General features: G+C 31.4%; 1 protein-coding gene across 3 annotated transcripts; it reads left to right on the forward strand.

Moving 5' to 3' along the window:
• Nucleotides 1-299: 299 nt before the first annotated feature.
• On the forward strand, nt 300-20,600 carry LOC115877715 (sideroflexin-1). 3 transcript variants are annotated; one of them, XM_030893994.1, is made up of 9 exons: nt 300-669; nt 1,893-2,113; nt 4,222-4,348; nt 6,846-6,991; nt 7,051-7,126; nt 11,599-11,684; nt 17,548-17,675; nt 17,735-17,919; nt 20,182-20,335. In XM_030893994.1, the coding sequence occupies exons 2-9, from the start codon at nt 1,938-1,940 to the stop codon at nt 20,263-20,265; spliced, it is 1,008 nt and encodes a 335-aa protein (XP_030749854.1). In that variant the 5' UTR covers nt 300-669; nt 1,893-1,937; the 3' UTR covers nt 20,266-20,335. The 3 variants fall into 3 exon arrangements, with proteins under 3 accessions (XP_030749854.1, XP_030749853.1, XP_030749855.1); XM_030893993.1 differs by having other exon boundaries at nt 302-669; nt 1,912-2,113; XM_030893995.1 differs by lacking the exon at nt 20,182-20,335 and adding an exon at nt 20,387-20,600 and having other exon boundaries at nt 307-669; nt 1,912-2,113.
• Nucleotides 20,601-21,894: the final 1,294 nt, after the last annotated feature.

Genomic DNA, 21,894 nt, shown 5'->3' on the forward strand with positions numbered 1-21,894 from the left:
TAACTATATTAAAAACTTTATTAATTCTATAGAGTAGGCAACTAGTAAATCAGTATTAATTTTTCTGTCGCCAAATTTAAAATACATATTTGTTTATTTGTCTTTTTTTAATCAAGAACGCTTTAAAACTGTATTAAAACACTAAATACAGTATAAATTATTAAAAAAGTTTATAAAAGATTATTTATTTTCATTATTTTAACTATTTTTCTTGAATAATCAATATTTTTTCGCAAGCGCATGTTAGAATTAGCGCAGAATTGAAACCACGCAAAATAAAGCTGCGCCTTGTCTACTCCACACATAAGATTTGTTCTTTTTTAGCGGTTTATTAAAAAGAACTGATTAAAAGTCGTAGGATAAGAGCGAGATAAATTTTCGAAGTTTATCTTAAAACGAGAAATGTGTTAATTTAAAGACAAACAGTTCACAAGGTCGCATGGTCGTCATAGCGATCTAAAAATTTAAATCGGAAAGTCGAATTTTCTGTAGTGACATTTCGGGCTAGACTTTCGAAGGATTAATCAAAATTTGCGATCGAAATTCAAAAAGAAAAAGAACGTTTTGGAAAAATGTTAAACGCGACACTGTGCTGAATTTGTGATATAAAATTAACACAATTGTTCCCTACATTCTCTGATAAGAATATAGCATTGTTTAGAAAATAAGGTAAGTCAATATATTTTAATATGATTACAGAGATAAGGTGTTATATATATATTGTTTTATTAGAATAAAATAATATCCTATAAATATACATTAAACAACTAAATATATCAATAGCACATATTTAAATAATTTTACATTTTTTGGAATACAAATTTCTAAAATTATGATTTCGGAATACAGTACATTATAAACAAATATTATACACGATAAAAATGTTGAAATTCAGCATATTAATTTATAAATAAATTCCATTTAAATTTTAGATTTCTTTAGACTATACAGGGTCCGACAAAAGTGCGTCGGGCATCTGTAGCTCCTAGAATAAAAACTTGGGAATTTTGTTTAAGTGCATACCTAAAGTACGTACTAGGATGTATTTCGGGAAAATATTTTAACTTCTATGGGGTGGCTCAAAAAAGTGTGAGCGGACCGGGATGACTTTTTTAAAAGGAACACCCTGTATATTATTGAATTTTTCGCTTCCTTTCAGATCACTTACATAATCCTAAGATATGAGTAAATATATTTCGATAGTTTCAGAAATGTTAATAAATAAATAAAAAATATTTATTTTTCAGCCTTTATTTCTTAAAAAAAAATATAATTAGCATATTAGTAGCCCTCTATTAGTAGGAGTCATATTGACATCAAAATCAAATTTCTCATGTCAAAAAACTCACAGACACCAATTTTCATCCAAATATTGACGTTACTGCAAAAATTATTTGGAAAAAATCGAAATAAAAATGAGACTTCTACACCCTGTATCTCCGAAACTAAGCATTTTAGGACATACATTTATACGAACTTTTTTACTTACTTTTATCTGCAGAATATGCTGCCGAAATTTCCGGAATACAGTTCGGACCACCCTGTATATTAGGTATTTAGTTTAGATGGTCTGTACTTACTTTGCTATAAATATGGCTATAATCGTAAATCATACAGGATGTTCAAAATTCTACTACCAAACTTTCTAAAATATAAAATAATATAATATGTAAGAAATATGTTCACAAAACATTATTGATTTTGTTTAGTTAGAATTGTTTTTAATGAATGTAGTCCCTGTATAGAATAATAAATAAAAATAATCTGTTAGAATTGCATCAATCTCAGGCTGGTATCAGTTTTGGAGCGACAAAAATAAAATTATTAGAAATGTTGTAATAAGCATATTATCACAAAACCAATGACAAACATTCTTTATTAATTTTCATTAGTGTTAACATTTTATTTCAGAAAAACCTAAATTTTTCGATTCCAAGATGATGGTCAATGAGTGCGCGTGCGTAAAGCAGAAAATAAACTTAGACGAACCCAGGTACGACCAGGAGACATATGTAGGACGAGCCAAACATTTTTTTCTCACCACCAATCCATTGAATATATTTGCTAGTAGTCGCCAGTTGGAAGCGGCAAAATGTTTGGTCCAACAGTACAAGTAAGACACGCCTTTTTTAATAGTGCCATAGAATCGAAAAAAAAACGGCGTCATAGTAGCTTTATAAATGTCACTAGCTGATCCGATCTATTTCGTAACAGTTCAGATTATTTGTCTTTTAAAAAAAACTAAGTGTTACGTTTTTTTTTTCAGTTGACAGAGATAGTTATGTCACTTTTTATTACACAGAGTGCAAATAGATAAATGTTTAAAACAAAAAATTATTCAATATACAGGGCGTCCTAAAATTCCTTCAATATAGAACTACTATAGTAATCGCAAAACATTTTCCGATGCACGTCATCAATCATTGACACTAAAATTTATAAATTTGACTAAATGAAATTTTGGCAAAAATCTTTAAATTTGTTGTATAATTTAAGATCCCGAGCAGCTCTTCATTTGACTTTATAGAGCAAACGATTGTAAGAGATATTTTATTTAGATTAAAGACAATTATCCTAATGTCAGTCATTATTTTGTATAATATCGTGTTGTTGTTGAATCTTTGTGAGTAATTCTCGTTCTTTTGCCTATTTTCATAGTTTTTATTAAAAATTGTACTTTAAAAACACAAACAGTTCTTTTAAAAACTAAATTTTCGAGTTTTTGTATTGCATTTCTTGAAATTTTTTGTTGAAAATATGCCGAAGCATTTAAACAGTCGAAGCAAAGAGCTTGCAGCTTCCCTGATAAATTATTTTGAACGAGAACGTGACAATAAAGGTCCTTATTACCCTTGACTGCAGTCAAAGTAGCGGCGTCTGGTCCATGGAAGCGGTGCTTCCCCCGCTTCCCTAAAAATAAAACGTAAAAACCTTTAACAAATGATATAATAAATATATTGTTTGTCACTTTTAAATTAAGATTCATCTCATAAATCCATCACAATCTGGCAGCGCTGTCGCCATCGCTTCCAAATTGTCGCCAAATTCCAAAAATACGTAATAGTTCTATGGCCACGGAATATTGGGACACCCTGTAGTATCAGCACTGATATCTATTTTTATTAACCCTTATCTATTTTTTCTTATTTCTCTGTATAGTAATTAACTCTAATGACTGTAAATTATAGATAAGGTTCGTATTTATTTTTGATCTTATTTAATTTAAATTGATTTATTATGATTTATAGTTTACACTAATTTGTTTGTAGTACTAATATTTATTTACTTTTTATTTCGAAATTTTAGAATTGAAATAAATATTATAAACAAAATAAAAAATTGAAAAAATAGGCATGTGTATATTGAATATTGGTAACATTTTATTTCATGCAGTGCTGCTGATTTTGGGAAAACTCGAACTAAAATATTATTTCTATGCCTACTGTCCTACTGTGACGTCCTTTTCATCCGGGTAAATAGTTCAGTCATTGGGGATTTTTGCTTGGAAAAAAGTCCGGAAGTTTGCAACTTTGCAGGTTTATAGGTTTTGGGGTCCCTAACTAAAATCCATAAAATGCATTTTCAGACTTGCCGCCGCGCCCAAAATCGGTATTTTGTGAATATCTCGAAAACTATGCGTTTTTCGCGAAAATTCTATGAGGGTAAAATTAAAGAGAATATAATTTCCTATAAAAAAGGTTTTATGAAAATTTTCGCTAAAGTCAACCGTTTAGGCACAAAATGACTGGAAATTTTACAATTTTGCGTAAAATATGATATATTACGTATAGTCGATTTTCCGAAATCAAATATCGATTAGGGTTCACTAAAACTAGTTTTAGTTTAGTTTCTTCAATTTTGTCATAAAACAGTGGCGTATCATTAATTCGCTCATTAATTTATGATTTTGCTCTCTTTAAATTTTTACGAAAAACGCATAGTTTTCGAGATATTTACAAAATACCGATTTTGGGCGCCATCTTGGCAAGATGGCGGCGCAGGCGGCAAGTCTGGAAATGTGCATTTTATGGATTTTAAAGTTAGGGACCCCAAAACCTATAAACCTGCAAAGTTTCAAAACTTCCGGACTTTTTTCCAAGCAGACCCCTTTTTTGATCCCCAATGACTGAACTAACAGGGTGAATTTTACATAAATTCGCTTCATGTAAAATATTTAGTAAACGAAATCAGTATTCAAAAATTTAAATTCGTTTATCGCAGATGTCAACAGAAATTACCACCAAATGTCACTGAGGATGACCTATGGAGGGCGAAACAACTGTACGACTCAGCTTATCACCCAGATACTGGCGAGAAAATGATGCTGATTGGTCGCATGTCAGCACAGGTCAGTAAAAAATAATGTCAGTGGGTTCAATAATAATAAAAAACATTTTTGTGTTGATTTTGTAACCGGTGATTGTTTCGAGATTTTTTTTGAAGTAAAACTTTTTTTAGCGCGATGAGAGTAAAAATTGAAGGCCGTGACACGGGCCATGACACACGAGACGCGAGAGAAAAAGCGGTAACGACCTTGGAGGATCGTAACTCAAGCCCTATGTGAGTTAGGGAGCTGAAACTCGAACTAACAAAAAAAATCGTCCGATTTAAATAAAAGAGTATAGCCGGATTAATATGGGAAATCTACCCCCGCAGCTTTTTTGACTCGCACTCAGGGAATAGATTTGGTGTCAAATGAAAATAATTCACCTAAATTTTTAGCTCTTTAACTCAAACGGTTTTCCAGATTTTCAAAAAAAACTGTTTTTTCAATTTTATTTTTATTTTTATAGTAAAATTCAAAATTAATTAATGATGATTTTTTTCTAATTCTTAGAAATCTAAGACATGAAAAAATAATATGATCGTGATTCTTAAACGAAAAGCCGATTTTTAGCGGAGGAAAGAAAATTAAAATCTTCCCCGACACAAACGGTACATTGTGAGACAGGAAATTGTAGAGAGGAACAAGCCCTATAATATCGGATGCAACATTTTAACGAACAGTGCTTTCCATAAAATCAATAAAATTAAAAATATACGAAATAATATACATGTACTGATTTCTTTCGAAAATCGACAACTATGAAACTATGAACCCTTCATGGACACAAACGGTACATTGTGAGACAGGAAATTGTAGAGAGAAACAAGCCCTATAACATAGGATACAACATATTAATGAACAGTGCTTTCCATAAAATCAATAAAATGAAAAATATACGAAATAATATTCATGTACTGATTTCTTTCGAAAATCGACAACTATGAAACTATGAACCCTTTCTGGACACAAACGGTACATTGTGAGACAGGAAATTGTAGAGAGAAACAAGCCCCATAACATAGGATACAGCATTTTAATGAACAGTGCTTTCCATAAAATCAATAAAATGAAAAATATACGAAAGAATATACATGTACTGATTTCTTTCGAAAATCGACAACTATGAAATTATGAACCCTTCCTGGACACAAACGGTACATTGTGAGACAGGAAATTGTAGAGAAAAACAAGCCCTATAACATAGGATACAACATTTTAATGAACAGTGCTTTCCATAAAATCAATAAAATGAAAAATATACGCAATAATATACATGTACAGATTTCTTTCGAAAATCGACAACTATGAAACTATGAACCCTTCCTGGACTCAAACGGTACATTGTGAGGCAGGAAATTGTAGAGAGAAACAAGCCCCATAACATAGGATACAGCATTTTAATGAACAGTGCTTTCCATAAAATCAATAAAATGAAAAAATATACGAAAGAATATACATGTACTGATTTCTTTCAAAATCGACAACTATGAAATTATAAACCCTTCCTGGACACAAACGTTTCATTGTGTGACAAGAAATTGTGGAGAAAAACAAGCCCTATAACATAGGATACAACATTTTAATGAACAGTGCTTTCCATAAAATCAATAAAATGAAAAATATACGCAATAATATACATGTACAGATTTCTTTCGAAAATCGACAACTATGAAACTATGAACCCTTCCTGGACTCAAACGGTACATTGTGAGACAGGAAATTGTAGAGAGAAACAAGCCCTATAACATAGGATACAACATTTTAATGAACAATGCTTTCCATAAAATCAATAAAATGAAAAATATACGAAATAATATACATATACTGATTTCTTTGGAAAATCGACAACTATGAAACTATGAACCCTTCCTGGACACAAACGGTACATTGTGAGACAGGAAATTGTAGAGAGAAACAAGCCCTATAACATAGGATACAACATTTTAATGAACAATGCTTCCCATAAAATCAATAAAATGAAAAATATACGGAATAATATACATGTACTGATTTCTTTCGAAAATCGACAACTATGAAACTATGAACCCTTCCCGGACACAAACGGTACATTGTGAGACAGGAAATTGTAGAGAAAAACAAGCCCTATAACATAGGATACAACATTTTAATGAACGGAGCTTTCCATAAATTTTTTAAACTCTGATTTGAGTTTCTTTTTTAATTTTTTTATCTGCAATAAAACTTACCTATGTGTTTTTTACTTACGCAATTACACGTCTCGTTCTATTTCGTACATTATAAAAATTATACAGATCATACTGTGAATAGTTCTGACTGACAACAAAACCCATTAACAAGCAACGGGGATGTCAATGTTAGTCGGGAACTATTGTGAACTAAAAATCTAGTTCAAAAAACTATTCCTCTGGAGGAACTAGAACTAAGGAACTAGTTTCTCCCAAGGAACTAGAATTCCCACCTCTACTACAAATTTGTGAGAATATTGTGTCTTTATTCCCTCATTAGAGGGATATTCATTACAAATTTTCTCATATAGGTACCAATGAATATGTTGATCAGTGGCGGTATGCTCACGTTCTACAAAACTGCTCCCGCGGTAATATTCTGGCAATGGCTGAATCAGTCCTTCAATGCCCTAGTGAACTATACGAACCGGAGTGGAGATGTAAAACAAACAGACAAGTAAGAGCCCCATAGTTTTTTTAATTAACAAAATTTAAGGTATTTTGCTATTTTTTTAGGCAGATTCTAACTTCGTACGTCTTCGCAACTACGGGAGCAGTTGGTACTGCTTTGGGACTCAACAGTTTAGTCAAAGTAAGCTCTGATAATCTTATACAATATATAGAGGGTGTTTCTTCAGCATGTGTCGTCTCTCTTGGGGAGATTTTTTTTTATATTAACATAAGCCCGATTCTGCTTTGTTTCCTAGCTTCAGGGAGTTAAGCTTGATTTTCATGCATCCGTTGTCCGACGATCCGATGATACGATATTAATTTTAGTGATTGAATTTAAAGATTTCGATTGGTTAGAAAATTACCCAGTTTTTAAATTTAGTGCATTTTCATGCCTCCATTCAATGCCGTTCTTTAAAAGATCAGCCTGGGGGCGAGATTTATAACGTCACGCTAGTTAGATACTACGGATTAATAAATATGTTGTAGAATACATGGAAAACATAAGTATTCTTCATATTTTTGGTTTGTAATTTAAAAATGATATAGTTTACATGAAATATACATAATATACAGTTATTAAATACAATATATATATATATATATATATATATATAATACATATATATATATATATATATATATATATATATATATATATAATATATATATATATATATATATATATATATATATATATATATACTATATATATATATATATATATATATATATATATATATATATATATATATATATATATATATATATATATATATATATATATATATATGTATATATATATATATATATTATATATATATATATATATATATATATATATATATATATATACATATATATATATATATATATATATATATATATATATATATATATATATATATATATATATATATATACATATATACTATATATATATATATATATATATATATATATATATATATATATATATATATATATATGTAATTATACATATATATATATATATATATACATACAAATTATACACACAGTTATTAATAAACACTTTGGCAAATAAACTATGAACCATACAAATGCAGCACATGTTTTACAATATACAAATAATGAATAGGTACATAAGATAATGGGTAAAATGTAAAATATATTTTAAATTATGGGGTTTGAAAATCGATCTAATTTAACAAAAAACATTCAATATCTACTAATAGTGATGTATTATTATTTGCATTCACAAAATTTATATGTATATTTTATATTTTGCAAGTATCAATGTTCGAAAAATTATATTTGCAAATAATACAATATCATAGAAAAAAAGGTGTCAGCGATGGCTATGAATTAATAATAAATTAAATAATTATCATGAAATGAAGATCGCTGTTATTTTATATGTAAAATTATTCTAAAATTTTTTATTTCCTTGGGATTTAGGTTCGGGAAAAACGCTGATTAAGTTTTCATTTGGTTTTTCATTATTGTTATTTGGTTTAAAAAAAAACGTTTCGGCTAACATTATAGCCTTCATCAGTGTTGGGTCATATAAAAAAAATAGTGTCGAATATAATCCAAAAAATGACATTTAAAATATTAAACATAATAATAAAATATTAAAACAAAGAAATATGAATGTCTTATTATTTTTAGTAACACCTTTATCATTAAAACTTAATTTTGTTAACCATACCAATTTATTGACCATAACCATACCAATTTATTGACTATACAACACTATTCATTAAAAATTACTGAACAAAAATATCAAACAAAAACACATTCTTCTTTTAAACTTTATCATTCTTGTCTTTGCAAAAATCTTTTTAATTTTGAACTCAAATTAATAATCTTTTTCATGATCTTTAATACGCATATTCTTTATTTTTCCCTAGATCATAATACCTACTTCCGTGTTTGAATCTATCGAAGCTGAACCAACAACACTTGGAGTCGAGATTCCACAATATGAATAAAATAAACATAATTGTCAATTTTTTAATACCATCCTGGGAGAATATTATTTTTAAATTTATTAACGATATTTTCAGTAGAATTGTCTTGATTTATAACTCGTACCCACTTTTCTTGCTCTTCCGGACACTTTAGGCTGCCGAGTATAACTATCCTTGCAACCAGGAACACAATAAAGATGAGGCATAGCACCAAAAACACACTCCACTTAAGCTTTATTGATGAGTTGTTATAGTCTTAAAAAACACACACAAAAATTATGATAATGACAAATAAAAAACTTATGGGCACTTTTAGGTTAAAGCACTTAACAAAACGTGTAATATTTCGTGTTTTTTATGAGAAACAGAGTGACCATATATCTAGTAGTAGTTTATTTCACATAAAGCATCAAAATAATTAGTTTTTTGCACTACAATAACAAAGACACTACAATAACAAATAATACCAAAAATCAACCGACAAAATACGAATACAGAATCTAACCCAATATCTACGTATGTACAGCTGATGAAGTAAACAAAAGTTCGCCCCCAGCCTGATCTTTTAAAGAACGAAATTGCTCCGTTGAAAAGTGGCGCGAAAACGCTACGACCAATCAGAGCGCCGTCGGACCATCGTATCAACGGGAAATTGACGCATGACAATCAAGCTTTAATCTCTTCATTTTTTTTAATTTATTATAGTTTTCTTCTAAGTGTACAGTGTGTCCCATTTTGGTTGAAATCATAGGGTATCTCCGTTATTAGTGAAGATAGAAGGGTGCGGTTTGCACAAACCTGTCCCACTTTTTCGTCAAACGGAAGATGCCGTAAACAAAATTTTCATAGCCCTCTTCATTTCTGAGCCACAGGGTTTTTTCGAAAATTTTACAATTTGGGACACCCCCTGTATCTCTGTTATTGTTAAAGGTATCGAGAAGGCGAAAACTGCTTATTGTAGAACTTTTTACGTAGAATACAGTGGCGTAGTCTGTTTTTCTACCAAAAAAATATTTTTGAAAATATGAACTAAAGTTATGTTTTTTCAAATGGAACACCCTGTATATTTATAAATCATATGATCTGTCTTGCTATGAGCTTCTCAAAAATATATATCACTCTATATTTATTTTCACTATTTACTGCAATATTTAAAATATATCATTTTCTTATTAGTAGGCCGTGATAAATAACAAAAAATCAAAATGGTATTACTAAAATAGTCATACACATATTAAAATTTATTTGGGATTGGTATATTCTACTTTTGAAAAAACTGTTACCACTGAAACTGTGAATATATTTTTCTTTATTTTATAACGGGATGGGTTTGCAAATATCTAAATCTTGAATTATTAAAGCATTTTTCAGGTGTTCGACATTGTTGTAGTGCCTACGATATATTTCGTATTTCAAAAATTCCCAAAATCAGAAATCGAGAACGGCGAAATCCGGGAATCGAGGAGGCTATCAATATGCGTTCATTGGTTCCAATTCATTGATTTGAAAAATAATAATTTAACAGTATTCTAATATTTGAATGTTCCCCATCTTGCTGAAAGTATATTTCACGTAAATTAGCTAAAGGAATATCTAAAATTTCCGATACGATAGATTATTCTTACGTATACACGTATTCCAAGATTTACAAATAGCGGTAGAGAGTTAAGTTTCCCTAATATATAAAGAATTTATTAGCGGCTCCCAAAATAAAACAAGAGACAGATTGCAGTATACTTTTAATAATTCTTTAGTTTCTTTTATTATCAATCATGGCCTACTAATAAATATGATCTTTTAATAAAAACTTTTAAATATTTCAGTAAATAGTGAAAATAAATATAGAGTGATATATATTTTTGAGAAGCTTATGGCAAGACAGATCATATGATTTATAAATATACAGGGTGTTTCCATTTAAAAAAACATAACTTTAGTTCATATTTTCAAAAATATTTTTTTGGTAGAAAAACATACTACGCCACTGTATTCTACATAAAAAGTTCTACAATAAACAGTTTTCACCTTCTCGATAGCTTTAACAATAACAGAGATACAGGAGGTGTCCCAAATTGCAAAATTTTCAAAAAGACCCTGTAGCTCGGAAACGAAGAGGGCTATGAAAATTTTGTTTACGGCATCTTCCGTTTGACAAAAAAGTGAGACAGGTTTGTGCAAACCGCACCCTTCTATCTTCACTAATAACGGAGATACCGTATGATTTCAACCAAAATGGGACACCCTGTACATGCATATTTTTGAAACACCCTGTATACAGAGTGATTCTTTGTCAAGGTAGATTAAACGTTAATGGAGAACCGGTGACAAGATTTTTGCGAAAATTTGCATTTTTTTAAATAACTCTTCATATACTTCGAACCTACTATCGCTGTGAAACACTCTGTATAAAGGCTAGTCAACGAAAAATGAAATTTATCTGTCGCGCGTCATTTGTCATAAGTCTTTTTGATCATACCGTACTAAAATCCAACCGACTGCGCCAAAATACTAAAATAGTCGACTTTTGACATACTTTCAATTTGAAAAGAGATCGTTAGAGTTAGAAAAAAAGACTGTTTAGACTTTTACCGTAATCTTTTCAAGAACGCTCTTCTTAGAGATTGGGGCTGTCAATGACTGAATGATTTTTGTACTGCAGAAGATGCCCCCGCTCGTCGGCAGGTTGGTGCCCTTCGTAGCCGTGGCAGCAGCCAATTGCATCAACATCCCCATGATGAGAGCCCAGTAAGTTATTTTCGACTAATATACAGGGTGCTACAAATTCGAGGTACGAGCATTGGTATCTCGGAAACCGTAATAGATACGAAGATAGTTAAATTGGGGCAAAGTTGTGTTATTAGGATGTTCACCAACATGCCATCAAAAAAGTTTTAAAAATTTCAAGGACTGCTGAGTTTTTTTTGAAAATCGATTTTATTTTTTCCTGTCGTTACTTTTAAGAAAATCAAAAAACTAATTGCTCATTTTCATAGCCACTTTATAAGGGCTATTTGATAGTATTTTTAGATTTTTAAATTATCTTATAATTTTTGAGATACAGAGGCGAACTTAATTTTTCTAAATACGTACCTGCATTTTTTATTTGAGATTTTGAAAGAACTCGGTCTCCTGAGTACAATGATATGCCACACATAATATTTTTTTTTGTTTAGACATTTGAACACAATTTATTTAAACTAATTTCAAGTCCGTCTCTCTTTTTTTTAATATTTAATCTATTCATCGTTACAATATTGATAAACTTTCAAACTTAACAATGACGTGGGGTAAAACATTGAATACAATAAAATAATATAAAATAATTAATAAAAAAAATATAAAAGCAATCAAATAATTTTCCCGGAAGATGGATTGGAAATGCTAGAGCAGTATAATGTCCAGCGAGGTTTCCTACATTATTTGACTTCATTTGTAAAAGTGAAATCAGTTCATCTCAACATTTACAATAAAGAGTACAAAATCCATTCGAAAGTATAAGAAAAAAGTTCAAAGAGCTATAAATAAAATTGAGCGAAAAATAAATGTGTGCAATAGGGAGGGTGGCAACCCTTTCGAACATGTAGAACATTAGAAACTAGTTTGTAGAAGTTGATTTATTTATAATAACTACGATTAATATTATGCATATTATTAGATCGCACACTGAAATTTCAAATTCACAATAAAAAAAGTTAAGAATAATATCTTTAAATTTCTGACGTGGATATTATTTATTTGAATCTTCCAATTGTCTCGATATTCCTTATTCAGTGTTAATTAGCGCTGATCAATATTGTTGCGATGAATATAATCAGATTAAATAATTTAAGAAACCAGAGTCGGGCTTGAAATTATTTTAAATAATAATTAAATATGCTTGCTTCATCTGCGTTACCGTAGATGGAGCTAAGAAGGCTTAGGTAGGGTATATATATATATATATATATATATATATATATATATATATATATATATATATATATATATATATATATATATATATATATATATATATAAATATATAATAAATAAACAAAAATACGAGTAGCGGAAAAGGGGCCAAAACCCCTAGATATATGCTCATTCTCTGCATTAAGTTAAGCAGACGGAAGGGAACAGCCATTCGACGACCGGTTTCGGAGATTTTTCTCCATCGTCAGGCCGACTTTGTTGTAACCCTCGATCTGACCAACGAAAAGCAGAGAATAGCATTTCAGTACAATAAGTACTGCTATGGCGAGAGTGCTAGAGGCTCTACGCCATCTAGCGATAGCTGTGACAATCACAGATCGTACCGCCATAATTAAAACCTGCGGCCTACTGAACAGACATGCTTGCTTCATGCACATTACCGCAGATGGAGCTAAGAAGGCTTAGGTAGGGTATATATAATAAATAAACAAAAATACGAGTAGCGGAAAAAGGGGCCAAAAAAGATGGCGTAGAGCTGTTAGAAGATGGTACGATCTGTGATTGTCACAGCTACCGCTAGATGACGTAGAGCGTCTAGCACTCTCGCCATAGTAGTACTTATTGTACTCAAATGCTATTCTCTGCTTTTCGTTGGTCAGATCGAGGGTTACAACAAAGTCGGCCTGACGATGAAGAAAAGTCTCCGAAACCGGTCGTCGAATGGCTGTTCCCTTCGGTCTGATGAACTTAATGCAGAGAATAAGCATATATGTAGGGTTTTTTGGCCCCTTTTTCCGCTACTCGTATTTTTGTTTATTTAATAATTAAATAGTTTTGTTGCTGTTAAGGTATCCAAAACAAAAAACAGTATTAAGTGTGGCATATCATTGTATTCAGGAGACCGAGTTCTTTCAAAATCTGGAATAAAAATGCAAGTCCGTATTTAAAAAAATTTAGTTGGCCTCTATATCTCACAAATTATCAGCTAATTTGAAAATCTAAAAATAAAGTGGCTATGAGAATGTGCAATTAGTTTTTTGATTTTCGAAAAATTAACGACAGGAAAAAACAAAAGTGATTTTTAAAAAAATCAGTTTTTTCCAAAAAACTCAGCAATCCTCGAAACTTTTAAAACTTTTTAGATGGCATCTTGGTGAACATCCCAATACAACAAGTTAGCCCCAATTTAACCATGTTCGTATCTATTACGGTTACCGAGATACCAATGCTCGTACCTCGAATTTGTAGCACCCTGTATACCATAGGATCGAAAAAAAAACGGCGTCAAAGACGACTGGGGGACGAAAATCGATGATAATTTTGGCGAAGTCAAGCCATACACGTCATTACTTGGCCCGTACTTTTCTTTATATTTTTAATGACGTTTACTAAACCAGTTGGCATTAGATGGTTGTAATTTATTTTTATATCGAATAAAAATGGTTTTTAAACGGTGTAGTTTAAAATTTAAAAAAAAAATTGTTTTTTTTGACGTCTAGAGATTGACCTCTCTAAAATTATCATCGATTGTCATTCCCCAGCCTTTCTTGAACCGGTTTTTTTTTTCGTTCATACGGTATATCTAAAGTTCAGGGATATAAATAAAAAAAAACATAAGGGGTGTTTCCTAAGTAGTCTAAGAAAGTTCAGGATGTGATTTTTTATATATTTTTTTAGAGAAAAAGTTCATATACCGGGTGCGTTTCATAAGCCAAAAATGACTCACCCCTATAAGTTTTTTTATTTTTTTTTTCAGCTAAAAAAGTCAAGATTTGGTATGTTAGTAATGTCTGTATACAACATAAATTAGGATTGATTGACGTATTCAACTGTTTTCGGTCACTTCCTGTTTCACCAGAAGTGACTACAACTTTTATTTTTTAATGGCACCCTCGGTATTTTTTTAATTTATTTTATAGAAAATAACCCTCTGGATAGAATAACATATCATATGTCAACTTTTGACATTTTTGCATATGGTTTATTTGAAATTGTTAACATGGCGGTTCATAACGACAATTTGACTCGAAATACCAAGTGTATAGTACCAAATTATTCTTAAAAAAATTATTTTTTTAAATATACTAATGAACTACCTCCGTTTCATTTGAAAAAATTGAGAAAGTTTGGTTTGGTTAACATTAATCGATAATAATAATAATGATACGAAGGCCCCTTGATTAAAAATTAGTGTTTTTAGCACAGCAGATAGGCACTCTAGATTGAAATTTAAAATACGATATTTTTATCATATATAGTCTGTCCAACGAGAAGATCCTTGACAGTGATAGATGTGTCTGTCATTTTAATTTCAAAGTAGTTTATTTTATTTTATAAAGAAATAAGTTGGTACAACTGGAACGCATAGCAGGAAATATTTAAAATTTGATTGACAAGATGACAAGTGATTACTTCAAAATATTGTGAATAAAACTGAAAAATGTAATCGAGTTATTTTATTTAATAAAAACGGTATGTGTTAATACAAAACAAACAAGAACAAGACACTACATACCAAAAAAAATATAAAAAGAACTATTATTTACTTTCAAGCTTTATGAAATTACCCGCATTTATGATTATATTTATCAATATTACTTATGTACAAATACAAATTTGTAATATTCCACAGGAATAAATAAAACAACATAGGTAAATAAAACAAACTATTTTATTAATAATAACTCCTACCAAATTTTATACCTTAAAGGTTGATTAATTAACTTTAATCTTAATTTTTAAACCAGTACCTTTTGACATTATTTTTCTGCAGTACTAAAATCCATTATTTACCTATCGTGTGATGTTGATATTTTACTATTTAGTTTGATCCTTCTACCATATACGAGATGCACTTATCTACGACGAAATGGTATACAAACTTTATCGATGGCAACTTCATTGGTGTATAAGACTTTCTGCCTGGGCAGCGAGTATTAACCATAAACTGTGCTCTGGGTCTACAGTTAATTTTCACTCGATTTTTCCTCCACTTAACTTCAAAAACACAAAACACACGTAATAATTCGCATCAAATCTTCCAAAACGCAGGGTATTTAACAAAGTTGACACAAAATTATAACCTATAATTTGGCAAGACTTTGACAAGCGTCAAAAATGACAAAAATCTAAAGGCGAGTTCATACGCATCGGCGTCCGTTTGTCGTTCATCGTTCCGTCAAACCAATAAAATTGAAATACGATCTGTCATTTTTTAAATAAACCAATAAAACTGGTTAAAAACAACAAGACACGACGCATGACGGATTTATATTTAAACCCATCCATAGATAACTTAAAAATTATTAGAAACTTTTTTTAGTAAAATAAATAGATTGGTATGGGATGTCATCTGCTTTTCTTCTGTCATCGTCTGTCGAAATCTTACCTGAGAAAAAAAACAGAGTATACTAGCGTGTACCCGCGGCTTCGTTCGCGTCGAATTAATCATTTGTAATGGTGATGATAAAGCAAATCAAGAATTTTCATTAACATACAAAATGGATAAAATTTTCTCACATTCATGTCAGCATGAGAAAAAACAATATAGCGATATTATTAAATAACTTGGTAATATTTGAGGGGTAGTTTCATCTTGTTGGAATTTGACTTTCGAAAAATCCGTTTGCAAAAAATAAGCTTTTTACGTCAAGCAGTTTAAGCAGAATCGTGGTTAATCAATTACCCAACTTTTTGGAACACCCTGTATGATTTTTTAAAAATTTCAAGATATGTAAAAAAAACCAAATAAATTATGCGTGTTCAAGCGTTTTCCCGAAAGTCTAATTGTTTCTTAAATAACAAATATTGTAATATTTGAGGGGCGTTTTTACCCTCTTGGAAGTTGAGATTCGAGAAACCCCTCCTTATCGAACCTCTACACCCCACAGTCAATCCGTTTGCCAAAAATCAGCTTTAAACGTCAAGCAGATTAAGCAGAATCGTGATTACTCAATTGTCATATTTTATGAAACACCCTGTATAAATTTTTAAAAAATCTTAAAATATGTAAAACAACAAAATAAAATATACGTGTTTAAGAGTTTTTCCGAAAAACCACACCGGTCTTTAAATAAAAAATATTCTAATATTTGAGGGGTGGTTTCACCCCCTTAGAATTCGAGTTTCGAAAAATCCCTTCTTATCGAACCCCTACACCCTAAAGTCAATCTGTTTTTCAATAATCAGCTTTTTACGTCAAGCGCTTTAAGCAGGATTGCGATTAATCAATGACCAAATTTTTCGAAACACCCTGTATAAGTACATTTTTAAAAAATCTTAAAACATGTAAAAAAAATATACGTGTTTAAGCGTCTTTTCGGAAACTTTACCGTTTTTTAAATAAAAAATATTGTAATATTTTTTCGCTAAGTTTCGCCCCCTTGGAACTGGAATTTCGAAAAATCCCTTCTTATCGAACGTCTACACCCTAGAATCAACCTGTATGCCAAAATTGAGCTTATTACATTGAGTGGTTTGAGCAGGATCGTGATTAATCAGTGAGTCAGTCACTTAAGGATTTTATATATTAGTATAGACTAACATACCTACTACTATTTTGTAATTTGTTTTTTTTTGTCAAAAAAAAATTAAACAGTTATAGGGGTAAGCCTCTTTGGAGACGCACCCGGTATACCGAGATATTTGATTTTTTTAAATTTTTAACACTAACACATTTTTCTTTTTCTTAAAACAGAGAACTACAACATGGCACACCTGTTTACGACATCAACGGTAACAAGCTAGGTTATTCCAAGATAGCAGCACAATACGGTATAGGTCAAGTTATACTGAGCAGAGTATGCATGGCCTTACCAGGATTGGGTAAAAAAACGTATTCCTTTTTGAATATCTAATCCATATTAAAATAACATTTATTTCAGTTCTGACACCTGTGGTAATGGACTACCTGGAAAAGCGCGGGACACTCTGTAGGTATCCATGGCTGGCGCTTCCGGCTTCAATAGGTATTTTGGGATTGTGCCTGACGTTCGCGACACCTATGGCATGTGCTTTCTTCAAACAGAAAGCCAGCCTACCTTTTTCTCACTTGGAATCGGATCTGCAGGTATTTTATTTGTATTTATAAATTTAAATTTATTCATTTATAGCAAAAATCAAACAAGGGAATTGTTAGCGCGTCATCAGTGTTGAAAAAAGTTTTTGTCTTTGTAGTACCACTGTTTACTGGTTTCCTCGTAAAAAATTGGCGCCGGGAGGCAGGTATAGTTAATAAAAAGTTGCTAGGCAGTTCTTTTAGTTTCAAAGTAAAGGAATTTTTCAATTTTTTTTTATCTCAAAAACTGCGGCTTTGACTGATTTTGATTTTATTACAAATTTTGTTGCAAATATTATTCCTAATCTTAAATTGAAAACCGCGTTTCGCTAGCTACTGTAATTTTGGAGTTACGATTTCTTAAAATTTTTAACCCCCTCCCATACCCCCTTACCAACCTCAAAGCAAAAAAAAAATAATGGCCAGATTCTCGGGTGCCACAGTATTTTTGTGCCAAATTTGGTTAAAATCGGTTTATCGGTTTTTGAGTTATCGTGTTATAGACGGACAGACAGACAGACACCATGGAAATACACACACGGGAAAATCTAGGCATATCATTTTATTAAATTAAAAAATAAATGTTTTGAATAAACAACCACATATTTGTAGGCCGATTCTTTCTACTTCGATTGAAACGAAGTAGTCACACTAGTTATTTCTAAATTTAGGACATTTGCAGAAGTGTTTGTGCATTTTTTGTCAAATGTATAAAAAGCACCTAGCATCAATTGTTCGAATTTAACCTGTACTGGCTATGTTTTTATGATAACTGGCCAGAATTCATTCAAATAACTCTGTTTAGTATTAAACGACATTATGGAGCGTAGACATCTTAACAGAGACGAAATGCTGAGGGTCATGGGTATGCTCGAAGCTGGAATGCGCCAAATCGACGTAGTTAGAAAATTAAATACAACGCAAAGTGTAATATCGCGATTAAGTGCACGCTACCGTGAAAGTGGTGATGTTGCTGAAAGGCACACAGGGCGACATCGCATTACTACCCCTCAGCAATGCCATTTTTTACAATTAAATGCTCGACGCCGACCGACTCTTACAGCACCAGAGCTTAGTTTAATTCTCCAGGAAACACATAATGTAACCGTTAGTCCTGACACTGTTCGCAATAGATTAAAAGAGGTCAACTTAAGAAGCAGACGCCCATGGATGAGTCACGCTTTGGAATTCATCCGGATTCGAGAAGGCTTATGGTATGGAGAGAACCGAGAAACTTATTCGGGTGGATCATGTTCAGGAAGTGCACCCTTATCAAGGTGGAACAGTTATGGTCTGGGGAGGAGTCCAGTTAGGCCGAAAAACCGATCTCGTTTTTCTTGAAAGGTTTCTAACAGGAATCACATATCGTGATTTAATTCTTGAGCCTGCCGTGTTACGATATGCCAATGATTTTGGGAGAAACTTCATTCTCATGCATGACAATGCACGGCCTCATACAGCCAGAGTGGTAAGTGAGTTTATCAATGCTCATCAATTAAACATCTTACCCTGGCCGGCACAATCTCCTGACCTCAACCACATCGAGCACGTATGGGACGCGGTCCAAACAAGAATTTTGAGAATGGGTATGCCTCGTGAAACTCGTAGGGATCTGGTTCGGGCCGTGAATGCAGCGTGGCAGGCTGTCCCTCAAGAAGAGATCGACAACCTGATCAGGAGTATGGAGCCGATGTAGGGCTGTAATGAACAGTAGAGGAGGCCATACCCTTTATTAAGTAAAAATGGTTTTATCTTTTTTTTTAATTCACATTTTAGAATAAAAAAAAATGTGTGTATTTTTTTGAGTTCAATAAAAATCAAGGTAAATTTGAAAAATTCGGTAAATTTCGCATTTTTATTTCCAATACGTCCTGTAAACTATTTATTTATTTTAATTTTATTATATCAGAAATGAAAATAATAAAATTACTGACGATGGGTGGATAAAATTGTAATATTCCTAGACTTCTCCGGTGTGTGTATTTTGTATTTAGGTCCCAAATAACTCATTTTGAGTGAAATTAAAACACTTTTTTTTGTCGATCTTAATAGCCTACCATACCTATTGGTATGGTCGGCTAAAAAATATACTCTAGTTTATAATTTAAAATCGTATTTACTACAAAGAATAAATTTAGGGTTTAATAATAATATGAAATTTTCTTTCATTGATCACTTTGTTAGGAACACTGATGGCGTCATAATAACTCTACTAACTTGTTTGGTTTTTGAAACAATATAAAAGTAAGTTAATACAAAATACAACATTTTTAGAATTATTTAAACAAAAAATTCCGATGCAAACCCCCGAAATACTTGTTCTACAACCGTCATCTACATCTACCACCTAAATCTTAGTCCATGTTCCTTATTTCGTATGTCAATAAGACCCCATTTTTGTAACTAAAACTAACAACTAAATAAAGATGTATTTTGTCGCCAACCTATTTTTTTATTGTTGTTATTTTGTTTTTTTCAGGCAGACGCAAAGAAGAAATACGACTTAGAACTGAGAGACAAGGTCTTTTACAACAAGGGTCTCTAAATTTTAAATATCATATACATTCGACATTTTGCATATACTCAGGGTTTTTAGAAATCATTCCAAATTGTCAGTTAGTCAGGGTTTTGTTTTTTGTACTTTCTTTAAACATGTTTCGAGAAAAATAAAGGTTATAAATGTATAAGCGAAGTATCAGTTGGTTCTTGTTGCAGAATTTTTTGCACTACTAGTGTACAGGTTGTCCCAACCAAATACTCGGTCGCTTAAATAGAAGGAAGCATTTTTTCAAAAAATCTTCAGAAGTGTTCGGAATTTTTAAACTTTTAAGGTGGCAAATTGTGCAAGGCAATCCTAATTTGCAACCAATATGGGACACTCTGTACACTACACACCAAGTGTTATTTATTCCCAAGTAGCATTTTCACGACTTGCGACCACATGTTTACTAAACACAACGTTGGATTAGTTACAAAAAATAGTTAGCTCCCTACCTTAGGTATTAAAATAAATTTAAACGTTCTTATAACGTTGTGCCGACATTGGACTTGTACTACAGCAAAGTAGAAGCTTCTGCGACGTCGAATAAACGTTGTCTTCTAACCTTTTTTGCTTAAGTGATCTTTAGAACGTAGCTACAACGTTGGACAATATAGAGTTTTCCGACGTCAGTTTCAGGACCTATTCCAACGTTATGCAAACGTCGTCTGTTTTACTAATTCCAACGTTGTTTAGATTTCCTTATTCTTACGTTGGTAGGACGTCGGGTCACTACCTTTTTGCAACTGTATTGAACCATAACCTTAAATCTTAAATTTTCACTTCATTGTTCTGTTCAGTCAGACAGTTCAGTGCTGTTTTTGTTTTTATAAAAAAAAATAATTAAAATGGGACATAAGAAAGGTACATATAAAACTAAATTTAAATATACATCGACATATATTACCGATAGTTTATCCACTCCCTCGTTTATTTAGATTATAGAGGGCGGCACAAGGCACAAGGTAGACTCTAGGATGACTAAATTAGGCAATCTTGCGACTAGTATACTACCTGTTAAGGCCGAACTGCGACTTTATTAGACCAGTATGCGACTACTCGAACTACTCCATCTTAATCTCCAAAACAACAAAGTGCAAGCCGCCATGTTGTTAAATAAGAAAATGTTTCGTTTCTAAAATAGCAATTCCTGCTTTTTGAATACATTAACTTGAAATATTTGACCCTAAAAAACACGCGGAAACAATTTTTTCGACTGCGAATGAATTATTCTCATTTTACTAAAAAAAAAATCAAGAAAATTTTTAAAACTTCTTTAATTTTAAGGCCCATTAGTATTTTTCAAAGTAGAAACAATACATTTATAAATAAAGTTGTTTGCGTTTAACTTTTTTGCCTTGGGTAACGAGTTACAGAGTCGGTTAAAGTGTTTCAATAATTATGATCTTCAAACATCCTCCACACTTAAATACTTTTGTTTTGTTTTC

The sequence above is a fragment of the Sitophilus oryzae genome, unplaced genomic scaffold (assembly GCF_002938485.1).
Source record: "Sitophilus oryzae breed Bouriz unplaced genomic scaffold, Soryzae_2.0 scaffold_1498_pilon_pilon, whole genome shotgun sequence".
Classification (NCBI taxonomy): domain Eukaryota; kingdom Metazoa; phylum Arthropoda; class Insecta; order Coleoptera; family Curculionidae; genus Sitophilus; species Sitophilus oryzae.